At 54.5% G+C, this 12,134-nt stretch overlaps 2 protein-coding genes across 3 annotated transcripts in view; one reads left to right on the forward strand and one right to left on the reverse strand.

Annotated features, from left to right (window-relative positions):
* EVC (EvC ciliary complex subunit 1) overlaps positions 1-12,134 on the reverse strand; it is a 209,692-nt gene that overhangs the window by 72,229 nt on the left and 125,329 nt on the right. The window lies entirely within an intron of this gene.
* Positions 1-12,134, forward strand: part of CRMP1 (collapsin response mediator protein 1) — a 68,342-nt gene that overhangs the window by 708 nt on the left and 55,500 nt on the right. The window contains exon 1 of one of the 2 annotated variants that reach the window (XM_036921156.2): positions 3,420-3,802. The exons of the other annotated variant lie outside the window; for it this stretch is intronic. Within the exon in view, the coding sequence (XP_036777051.2) occupies positions 3,764-3,802 (39 nt within the window). The 5' untranslated portion in view covers positions 3,420-3,763. Of the gene's footprint in view, positions 1-3,419; positions 3,803-12,134 lie in introns of those variants that run through there. 2 annotated transcript variants of the gene reach the window in all.

Raw genomic sequence — 12,134 nt, forward strand, 5'->3', positions numbered from 1 at the left:
CTGAGAAGGGAGGTAAGTTGGCTGAAGCCGCTACACGGACCCTTAAAACGCGAAGGGACCTCTGTGGTGAATTCAATTCAGGGATCCCCATTTTCTGCTTTATGAGAATAAGGGGAGCTCCGTTTCACATTTGTCCGTTCACTTATTCACCCATTAGCAATGGCGGAGCGCTTAGTCTGTGCTGGGCGCTGGGAGAGGCTCGGTGAGACGCCTGTGTCCGCACAGCTGAAAGGAGCCCTTCCCGAGTGCTGCCCCTACGCTTTCTGGGGCGGGGATTCGGTTAAAGATGTAGGTCGTCGGTCAGGTAGAACGGAGCACCGCTACCCCCGAGCACGGACATCTTCAGGGAACGCTCCCGAGTTCCACAGGACGACGACAGTGTGCTCACTTCACACAGCAAGTTGGAGGCAGAGTGGGGAGCTGAACCCAGATCTCTAGCTTCTTAGACTTAGGGGTTTTCCCCCCTGAAAGTGGAGGAAGCATCAGGAGAGAGAATGCCAGGCCCTGGGCCCCGTGTCTCTTCTCCCTTGAGCTGCAGGTTGCCAGGGATTTGGGGGAAGATGCACGGATAGAAGGCACAGCTTTGGGATGCCTGTAAGGATCAGGGCCAGTTGCCTGGAAAATATAAGTTGGAGCCCCAGAAGATGGGTGAGTTGTTGGCTTAGCTCAGAAATGTATGTCTGTGCACTGCTCAGGTCCCAGACCCCTGGTAGGCTCGGCACCCCAGGCCGTTGTGGCCGACAGATGGTGAGAATTAAATTAGTTAATGCCGCTAGGTAGCGACTATTCAATAAATGTTCGTTGTTGACTATTCTATTAACCCTCCTCCCCTTAAATGTATAAAGTGGGCTGAAGGAGGCAGAGCTTGATCTGGACAGAAATCTGGGAGGGCTTCCTGGAGGAGTGGAGACTGGGTCGGCCCGGGCTGCTGGGATGCAGTAAAGGGTGTCCGGCTGCGACCATTCCCTCCCTCACGTGCGGCTCTCTATCCAAGTAGCTCGGAACTCTCCATGGTTCTGAATCCAGCGCCCCGCCAAGGGCAGGTCTACAAGGAGGGTGTGTGTGGTGGGCTGGGGGGCGAAGGAAGGAGGGATCCAGAGAACCGTCTCTTTCTCTCTACCCCTTCTGTATCTCTCCCTGCCCAACTCCTTCCTTGGCGGCCAGCCTCGTTTGGGATCCAGGCTTCCGAGCTGGAGCGGGAGGCTTCAGGGCCGCGGACAGAGAAGCCAGCGCCAGTACCGGGAGCCCCGGTTTCCAGCAAAGGCGCTTTGCTCTCTTGGGCCTCCGCTTCTCCATCTACGAAATGGAGTTGCCATTCCACTCCCTGCCTCCTTCAAGGTGTGGTGGGGTGTCAGGGAGGACGGGGCGCTTTGTGCACGGCCGGGAACTGTCTGGAAGCACGTCCCTGGTGGAGTCACGGTTAGTGTCACCAGCGTCAGCATCTACGCCGGACTGCGCGCACCCCTCAGCCGCGCTTTGGCGCTTGGGGACGCTGGTCGCCTCAGCAATTCCACTCCTTTCTCTCCCGCTCTGGCCCTGTCTCTCGTTCTCCATGGCTTCTCGGGAACTGGACAAAAGGCGGCGACACTGGCGCGCCTAGGGCTCAGGAAGCACTCGGGGCTCGGGACTGTAGAACCGAGGGGCTTGAGATTTCTCCCCAGGGGAAGCGTTTTACTTTCTGCAGACCGAGAGGACCTTTGCCGCTCCGCTCCTGTGCTTAGCTGCGGTTGCTGGTGCCCGGGTCCCTCCCAATGCCCATTAGGCTCTTTCCTGGGGTGGAGGGGAGGGGTATCTGCGGCGCAGGCGCAGCATTTGCCGAGGTCCGAGGCTGAGCGACTGCGGGGCTTTGTACCCGGGAAGTCGGCTTGGGAGCAGCGTTCTGTTTGGCCAGTCGCGGACCGGTGCCCCTCCCCCGATACGCACGTGGTCTTGCCCCAGCTCCAGAGCTTCCCTGACGTCGTGTTTAGAGCAAACGACTTAATGCCGAGGAAGGGAAGGTTGGAGCCGGGGGTGAAAGACCAGCAAATTCCAGTCATCAACAAGGATTTAGGGTCCAGCCCTGGGCTGAAGCGGGGAATGAGCTCTAGACAAGATGTGCGGAAAGCTGGCTTCCAGATACGGCTCTGCTGCAGCTAGTGTGCTTTGCCCCTGAGGTACTAGTTTACCTCTGTAAGCCTCAATTTCCTGCCTATAAAATGGGAAAATTATAGCTCAGTGTTCCTGGAATACGAAGCTGCTTTTCCTTTGTGAACTTACAACCCCACGTCCATTTTAAAGCCAAGGCATCTCGGGCCTCCTGTCCTGGTCTAGTGTAAGAGTGTTCCGGTGACAGTGGAGGTAAGGGCTTCAGGCCCAACCTTCGTGGTGGGAGCTTTACCACCCCTAGCACACCCTCCCTTTGGGTGACAACTTGAGAGTAAAGAAGATGGCTCTCTTTAAAGAGACTGCAGGTTTGGATTTTCCTGGTGTAAAGTGAGGGGCAGAAAAAGTTGGAATTTTATTCTGCCTGGAGATTTGGGGCACCTGTCCCATGCTGTGAGGGCTTGCTGGGGCTCCTCCTTTCTCTCTCTTCCCTCTTTTCTTCTCTCCTGGCATGAAATGTGTCAAGTTGTACCCTGGCCTACTGCCCACCTCTCCCTGGAGCAACATCTGGGTCTGGTGTCCACCATCCACTGGAAGGCCAGATGTCCTATTCCTCCTCTTGTCCCCCAGCCTGTTCTGGGGCTGTGAGGACCTTGGTACCAGTGGTCTGGCGCTCTGAGCAATCAGTCTGGGAGGCAAGACTCGGGGGGTGGCCTGGTGGCCCCGGTGCTCAGCCGCTGGGTGATGAGAAGCTCTTGCAGGGTGCAGAGCAGGTCAGCCCTTAATTGTGGCCTTGGCTCTCCATCCGTGCCCACTCTTAGGCTCCTGCTGAGCCCTCAGGGAGGCAGGTTCAGTGATGGGGGAGCGGGTGGAGGGTGGCAGGGAAAGGCTTTATGGAGAAGCCATCAGCGATGAGTCTGGGAGAATGGATAACCCTTTGGGGTGAGATATTCTGGTACAGTTTGAATAAAGGCTTGGAGTTGGAGATGGTAAAGTGCTTGGGTGAGGCAGATGGACCCAAACGGAGGCCGTGGAAGCCGGAGGCCTGAGGGGGGCGGTCGTGGGGCGCGAACCCGAAGAGAGCCGGGGCGGGTCCTCTGAGCGCGGCCCGCACTCCCTCCCCCATGCAGGCGTTCCGGGAGGTTCCCAGATGCGCTCTGCGCACCTGTGGCGCAGCCCGCGGGCTCTGTCTGCGCGTCCGCAGGCCGCCGCTGGCGACTGAAAGAACGCTGAGCAGCAGCCCTTCCCCACCGCCAGAGCGAGGCCGGGCGGCCGCGGGCGTGCGCGCGGGGCGGGGGTCGGCGGGCGGGGGCGGAGCGGGGGATCGGAAGGGAAGCGCTTCCTGGTTCGAGCCGAGAGGGGCGAATCGGGCTCGGCTCCGCGCCGCCGGGAGGAGCTGTCTGTCTGCAGCCCCCTCCTCCCGCCCTCGCTCGCCCTCCCTCCTCCCCCCGCCCTCCTCGCGGAGCCGGGCGGCGCTGGCAGCCGGAGCGGCGGCGGCGGGCCGAGCGGCGGGGCAGCAGGCGCGTGGGCAGCGGCGCGCGGGCGCCGACCCTCCGTCCCTCTCTTCACCGGCCCCGGGCCTTTGTCACCGCTCCCGCGGGGAGCGGGGCCGAGAGAGCAGCCGGACGAGCGAAAGGCAGCCCGCGGGTCCGGCGGCAGGGCCGCGGGCGCCAGAGGGGCCATGTCTTACCAGGGCAAGAAGAGCATTCCGCACATCACGGTAAGCCGGGCCCCCGCCCCGCCCCGCCCCGCCCCGCCGGCCGCTCTTTGTGGAGCGGGGTGGCCGTCGCCAGGGTCGGGATCCGCCCGGGGACAGCAGGGGCGGCCCCCGAGGCTGGCGGCGTCGCGACGGGTGGGGGCGGGGCCCGCCTCGGCCTTGCAGCCCCCTCCCCCCAGTCTCTGGGGACAATGGTGGTGGGGAGCTCCGCGGGGCGGGGCTGGAGCCTCGAGTCCCTCTCCCCGTGGGCTGGCAGACCCCCCTCCCCGCCACGGGAAGTGCCCGACGATGGCGTGGACTGGAGGACGCGGAGCTGAACAAAAGAAGGAGGGGCGCCGGGGGCCGGACTCCCTCCCTCCGTCCCCGGAGCCGCGGTGCGGAGGGGGCCTGCGTCCCCGCGTGCGGCCGCCGCACGGTCCAGCTCTTGCACCTCGCGGTCGGAATTTCTTCCCCGCCAGAGGAAGGAGGAACCTCGACCCCCGCCCCCACTCCCCCGCCCTTCTGATGGAGTGCAAGTCCGGACCTAGAGTCAGCGCCATGATGGAGGCGCCCCTCCCATTCCTCGCCGCAGCTGAAAATAACCTAATGGGGTGGTGCTGGCAGCTGTGGCCCTAGAAGGGTTAACAGTGGGGCGTGGGGGTGGTAGTGGCGCTGAGCAGCTCGCTGGGGCCCTGGGTGTGGCCAGAAACAAAGAATCCCTGGTCTTAACGCTTTGCCTTGGGGTGGGGAGCTGGGGCTGCAGCGCCGGGGAGACCCCACCCCATTCTCTGCCTGGCACCGGAGTGGTGGAACCAAACCATTCCTGTGGGATGTTGACCGCAGGCCCTGGGGAAGCCCCTCTGGGTGACTGAGTGCTGAGCGTGAACGGCCAGGGCGTGGGTAGACGGGATTCGGGTCCTACAGAATCCTCCCGGGTGACGCCCAAGCTTTGAGGATAGGAAACGCAGCATCCTCCTTTATCCCGAACCCCGGCGTTGGGAAGGCTGCAGGGCATCTATAAGAGGGCAGTTTCCGGTAGAGGGAGGGAGCTGACATTTCCCACTTGCCTGAGCAGCATATTGGAGACCTTGTTTTATTGAATCTTCTCAGTAAATTATTTGAAGGAGACATTGTGCACATAAAGCTCCCAGAGGCTAGAGCACTGGCTGGGGTCATAGGTGAGGGGAAGGTTGAGGGGCACCAGGCCCCCTGCCTGCACAGAAGATCCCTTATCCTGTTCAACTCTGGGCTGAGACTTCCTTTAGAAAACTCCCCCTGGGCCCAGCTTTAGGTCCTGCCAGCAGACCGTCCGTGCGTTCCCATCCAGAGGCGGTGACCCCTGAGAATGGGGACCAGCTCTCAACTCATCCACACCTTTCTCCATGAAGTTCTTTGTAACTGCAATTATATTTCTATTATCTGATCTAGAAATTGCCCTGCTTCTGATCCCTGCCCTCCAAGATGGCGAGCTGTAAGTGGCCGGTCCCTGGACACTAGTTGGCTAAGAATTAGTGGGAGGGATGTGGTTGCTCCAGGCTAGGCTGTGGCTGAGGGAAGCAGGGGGTACTTGTATGAACTGCCACCGTCCTTGGGACACTGATGGACAGGAGCCCTGGGTCCCTTGGTGGCTGTGGCCCAAGGCAGGCTATACTCTCTCAGGACCCCAGTATCTAAGAAGGAAACTTAGCGAGATGACATTTGAGGCAGGTCTGTGGCAGTGGTACCCCTGGAGTTGTACAGATCTCAGTGTGCACAGCTGGAGGGGACACCCTGCCTTCCAGCTGTGACCCCCTCCACCCTGGACTGGAGATGACTGCCAAGGCTTTTGTACCAGGCGATCTGGGTGTGCATCCCTTCTGTGCCACCTCACTGAGCCTCTGTGCTCTGACACCCAAAGTGAGCCAGCACTGGCCCCTTCTCAGGATCTGTGAGCACCCAGGAGGAGCCTGGCCAAGTGCTTAGAGTGTGTTAGGTGCAAAGCATGGGCTTTGGAGCTGCTGGCTGATCCTGCTGCTTCTGTCTTCGTGCAAAGCAGGTAGCCGACCTGTGTGTAAAGAGAACCCAATGGAGAGTTCCAGCAGCTTCAGTAGCTCGCAGAGAGAGATGCTGAAAAGTATGCTTAGTTCCTGGGAAGGAGGCCCTTGATGTGCACTTGTGTTGTGTGTGCTCCACATAGCCCACTCCAGCTGAAAGATTTGTGGTTTAAAGGAGAAACAACAAAGCAGAGAGGGTGGATTTGGATGGAGCTCTTTAGATTCCTGAGGACCTTTTGCTGATAATGTGCAGGTTGTAACAGGACCTGAATGCTCTTAGGTGAGGGGATGGAAACTGTGGCTCTCCCACCGCTGCGCCCTGACCTGTTTATAGTGCTCACTTGGTAAGCTAATAGTAGTAACGAGCCCTGCTTTGTGCCATGCGCTGTCTGTGCTGGGTGCAAGGGAAAGTGGGAATGAGGTGGGCTTGCCCTTGCCTTCCCGGAGTTTAGCAAAGACTGACATTTCAGCCTGAAATTGCACAGTGTGTGGGGACTGCTAAAGGGGAACACAGCAGGGACTCGCAATCCAGTCCTGGGTCAGGGGAGGCAGGAAGGATGGGGGAAGGAAGTGAAGGAAGGCCCAGATGCAGGCGGGCATGAGCAAGCTGGCGAAACTGAAGAGAATTAAGCAGTGCAGGAGCCCCCTCTCTGCAGCCGAGTGTGGCTTCGCTGTGCAGGTGAAGCGGATCCTGCAGATGCTTAGTGTGTTTTTGGTAGCCATGGTATATGTGGCCTGTGGAGGGTCCCAGGGGCTTGAAAAAGGACCAAGATAGAGTTCTTAGTTGCATCCCCAGGTCCCCATCTGCTTGATGCTGGGTCACTCTGTGCCTTTGTGAGTCTCAGCTTTCCTGTCTGGACAATGGGGATAAGGTGGCAGCTCTGCCAGTGACTTCAGAGATAGGCGAGAGGGTACTTGAGCCGAGGAGGAGAAGGGACACCTCAGGCAGGGCACAGTGTGGACCAAGGAAGGGAGGTGGCTCAACCATGAAATCACTCTGCTTGGGTTGACTACAAACGTGGTGTTTTTTCCTCCACCTCAGCTTCTTTTCTGAGATAATAAAGTAGCCTGATAGGGATGAGGGAAAAAGCAGAAACACTTAAGCTTCAGCCCCCAAGAATTGTTTAGAATATCTATAAAGCCTCTTTCATGTGTGGCTTTTTAAAAAATTAATGGCACCGCCAGGGACTAACTTAGCCGAAGCTGTTTCTCGTACCCACTGAAGTGGTTCGGTGAGTAGAGCATCCCGGGTGCGGCTCAGAGGAAACCAAGGCACACGGCTTTGTGGCCCTGCAGAGGCTCTTGGGAGACCTGCTTAATTGTGGAGGGGGAGAAGGCCACCACAATGGTTAAGAAATATTACTAAAAATAAGACTTCATGAGTACTGATCAGGTGTGACTTCGCAGGCGGCTACAGCATTCAGCATGACCTCCACCATCTCTCATTTGGTTTTCAGAGCAGTCCTTGGAGGAAGGCAGGCGAGCTCTGTCACCTGGGTTTTTCAAAAGGTAAATTCAGGTTCACAGATATCTACTGACAAAGGTTCTTGCAGAGGCCTGTGGAGGAGTGAAGGGCTCAAAGAATCAAGCAGGTGGGGTGATGGGCTGATCCCCCTACTAAGAAAAACACTTGATTAAAGTGTGTGTGTGATCAGTCAGTGAAGATAAGCAGGGAAGAAAGAGATCATTCAGCAAAAATCACATTGGGCTGAATTACTCTAATGTGCAAGTATGCCAGAAAAAAGCATGAGGCCTGTTGTGCTTTTCCTGAGGGTGATACTCAGCCTATCTTGGTATTCCGTTTATTGTTCTGACTTTTTTACACAGAGGATTTGAGATGCCCATGGTGATGGCCATGCAGATCGTGAACTCAGGTGAACTGAGGGTCAAGGAGGAGCAGAGAACAAACCTGCTGGTGACACGGCTCTCTGGAGTTGTGTCACTGGGCATCTGATACTGTCACCCAGGGCAGAGAAGGAAACACCCTCAGTTACGTCAAGTTCATGATCAGAGAGGGGAAATGGGCCATATGCTTAGGGGAAAAATCATCTTGTTTAAATTAAATTCTTGGAGAGTGTTTCAGTGGGGATGGAAGTGACACTGGTTATGCCATGTTCCGTAACATGACTGTGCAATGTCCCCCTGTGTGCCTGTTGCCTGTAATAAGCCGGCCAAGACTGAATACACGGAACACACAATACGACATACAGGAGTGGGCCTGGCAGCTCGTAGTTCCCTTCCCCAAACTCAGGCGCGCTCTTCAAGGACATGAAAATTCAGAATGGTAGCTAACCAGCAAGTTCTGTTTCTTGAACCGTGTGAGGTGTGACGTCAGTTAAAACATCTTTTTTGGTCCCTGACATTAGGGTGCTTACACACTTAGTGAGCACACACACATGCAAGAGCTAAGAATGATGAGAAGGTAAACTGAGGGACAGAGCCCCTGATATTAGAGGAGCCCAGAGAAGGGAGGGCTCAGCTTTCGCAGAAGCAACAGGAGGAGGCGTCTTGGGGCTTGAGGGATGGCACGAGCTGGACATTGAAGGCTTTGCCTGGTGGGGACAGGGGAAGAGCATATAAGGCAGGTGGAACAGCCTGAACGAGACCTGGGCTGGGGAACGAATATGGTCAGAAAAGTGAGGAGTTTTATACCAGTCAGAGGGTGAGGAATGTGAAAGAAACGAGAGTGGACGGGAGTATGGGGGATTCACAAGGCCTCAGATGTCTCGTGGAATGCACCAGGGTGACCGAAACAATGGGTTCTAAGTCTGACTCAAAGGCGAGTGGGATATTTGATCTTCGGCAGGTTACTTCCTCTTCCTAGACTTCAGATTCTTTTTCTCCACAGAGCTGGGTTAGAGAGTTCAATTCTGAGTTACAGGACGCCGACTTTATTCCATGGGTAACAGGAAACCGCGGGAGGTCTGAGCAAGGGGGATGGTGTGATAGAGGCAGCATGTAAGAACGTGGACTGGGAAACCAGAGCATCTGGGTTTTCACTCCTGGCTGTTCCACTTGGTAGCTGTGTCATCCGGACAAGTCACTGATATTCTCTCTGTGTTAATTTTCTCATCTGTAAAATGAGAGTAATAGTAATACTCCATAGGGCTTTTTCCTGGAATTAAATGACTTAATATATATAAGATGCTTAGAGAAGTGCCTGACATACTGCATCCTCTCTAGGTTAACTGTTCTTTTTGGTGTGGAAGGTGTATGAATCAGCTTTGTTCCATTGCAAACAAACCCAGCATCTTCAGAAGTTTTCAACAACATACATGTATTTCTTGCTCTGCTGTATGAGGGCCTTGGATTGGCTGGACCTTTGCCCCTGGGTGTGAACAGTGTGTCTGCTCCTTGTCTCCCCTCACTTTGAGACCCAGGCTGAAGGAGCAGAGGGAGGAGGTGCAGGAGACAGGAAGCAACCTGAAATGCCTTCAGAACTTCCACTCAAACACGGCACACTTCATATCCGTTCATAGTCTGCTGGCCAAAGCAGGTCCCGTGACCAAGGCCTCAGTCAATGTTAGTGTTTCTGGAGGACATACAAGGATTATATGGGTAAGTCTGGCACAGAAAAGAAGCCAGTAAACACCTACTGGAGCTGATGCTGGGACAGGCAGGATGTACGGGGGTGAGTTTGGAAGGCAAGTCCTGCATCAGTTCTTACGTTGAATTGGAGTTGGGAATATGCACCAAATCAAGGTGTATTAATGGGCAATTAGAAATCCAGACTGGAGTATGGGTGAGAGGCAAGGGCCAGAGTTAGAGATTAGGGTCCCTTGAACAAGAGGTGCACTGGTAGAAGATAGAAAATGTGAGGAATTCCAGCAGCCAGTGGTTCTCATTCCATGTGCTCTGAACACGGTTGGGTATTTAAAATTCCTCTGCAGATGTGCCGCTGAATTTTGATCAGCATTTAAAGTTGATGTTTCCAACAAACAAGTGTACAAAGGGTTGGAGTGACATCTATCAGATGGAGCCCGGCACACTCAGAAATATTGAAGAGTCTAATTTTTTGTGAGTAAAAAGAACATTCTTCCATGCAAAGGGGACATCTGAGGGCTTTGCCCCTTGAGCATGAAATAAGATAAGTCAGGCAGTGGACAGCACCAGAGTCCACAGGCGTTAGAGGCCTTGAGAGACAGATGGTCGTACTGGGGCAGGGAAGGCATGGTAACGGTCTCTGACTTACTTGGTGTTTTTTAGGTCTTTAATCTCTTCAAGAATGCTGCAAATACAGAAGGCTGAGATTCATTGACCTAGAGAGATGCGTAACTTTGCTCTGGGTGAAGGCAGCTTTGCCCTGATGTTGGTGGTTTGGGAAATGGAGTGGGATCTAAGATGCTTCGTAGAGAGGGTGGTTTAGGAAATGTGTGAGCAAGTAAAAGGAAGGAGGGGATGGCTACGGACATGAAGTTGAGGCGCCTGACTCCTTGGCCCTTGGGCGTGTGCCCAGGCACCCGGACTGTTCTGACCAGGCTTATCATCTCTGGCCCTTTGGTTTGTGTAGGCTCTGCCCGTTCTCCACGGAGGATCCTTCCCCAGGCGCTGGAAATCGCGAGCACTCCTACATCTGTAACTTTAGATCAGCTTTGTCCACTTGACTGAGCACTTGGAGGACTGGGACAGTGTCTCCGTCTCCTCGGCGTGTCCTCGGGAGCTCTCTGGTACACCAGCGGCTCATAGCAGGGGCTCTGTGCTGTGTGAGCCGACGAACAGAGACAGGCTGCAAACTGCTGCTTTCCTGAGTGAGATCTGGGCCACTCCTGCCTTTGACTTTCCTCAACAAATGTCCTATCCACAGATTTCACATTGAGTTAGTTACCATCTAGAAAGAGATGAGGGTGGTGTGATGGGTTTTGGAGCTCCAGGAAAGGGCTTCCCAAGTTGTACTTTGGCGGTAGGGAAAGGGCAGTTCTGACTTACTGATGGGCTTCACTGCATTCCACAGTGAAAAGCAGGATTTTACAATAAGAGTCTTCTTCATCGGAACATCACAGCACACGTCTCCCCAGGTTCCTGACTGAGTAATGACTTGGTGTCAGAACTTAGGGTCAGTTCCACAGGCAGACTTACCGGATCTGACGCAGAAGTGCATAGAACAGACGGGGCTGAGATATTGTAGCTGTTCACAAATTACACTACAATGTATTTTATATCACATCATATTCACAGACGCTTAGGGCTTAAGCCCTAATACAATCTCAGCAAATCTTTGATTTATACAACCTCACAATTGAAAGGGACCTTTTAAATTATGTAAAAGTTTCAGCATTTGTGCATTTGAGGAAGCAGAAAGCAGTGTCCATTGCTTCTCCTTCACCCCCATCTCCCTCTGGTGTAAGAATTCTAAATACTTTCTCCTTACATACCTCAAGTGATAGGGAGATCACCACTTTACACACCAGCCTGCTTTACTCTAGGACAGCTCTGTTTCGGGAAAGTTCTTGTGTGTGTGGCCTGAGAGTCTGCCTCTTGCTTTACCTCTGCCCTCAGAATTTTCCCAGCTTTCTCCCTTTTCTACTCTGATGTTCCTAGAGGCTCTGGGAGATATTTCCAGTTACCTGGGGCTTTCTCTTTTCCAAAATGTCCCCAGTTCTTTATTCCTTATCTAGTACAATTTCCAGATACAGTGTTGGGTTTTTCTTTCCTGTCTTTTTATTTCTGGGCATGAAGAAAAAAATAAGTTAAAAATAAACCTTTAATTGTTGGGCATCTTTTAAACTGGCTTAAACACTTTCCAGGATCATAGACTGCTTTGAGAAGCTGATCAAAGCAATGGAAACTTTCCTGTGCCTCCTCACATGCATGGACACAGAACATCTGGCATAAATAGTGGACTTCATAGTCCAGTATTCAGTGTATGCAGTGATTTTACATCTTTTGTGGTAGGCACTTTGATTAGTTTGTTTACGATGAGACTGAAGCACACCCAGGTGAGGTGTCTTGCCACAGGTCCCCGAGCTAAAAAGCTGTGTGGGAATAAGTTGTCATCTCTGGTGTGAAGGATCTCAGTCTCAGGGGTAAAATAGACATATAAAGCAAAAGCCGGGAGATGAAGCATTATGAAGTCAGGACATGGTTTCCCATGGGTGCAAGCGCCCTGCTGTGGGAACTCCGAGGGGTGATCACGTGTTCCTGGAGCCAGGACACTGTACCTGAGAGGGCGAGCAGGAAATCAGAGGGCAGGGCAGGGCTGGCAGGAAGTCCAGGCAGCAGGCAGACCACAGGGAGTTAAACTGGTGCACAGGGGCAGTTTCTGGAGCCGGGGTGCTGTGTGCGTAGATGAACGTGGTGACGCAGGTGGGAGAGGGGAGGGGCAG

The sequence above is a fragment of the Manis pentadactyla genome, chromosome 5 (assembly GCF_030020395.1).
Source record: "Manis pentadactyla isolate mManPen7 chromosome 5, mManPen7.hap1, whole genome shotgun sequence".
Classification (NCBI taxonomy): Eukaryota; Metazoa; Chordata; class Mammalia; order Pholidota; family Manidae; genus Manis; species Manis pentadactyla.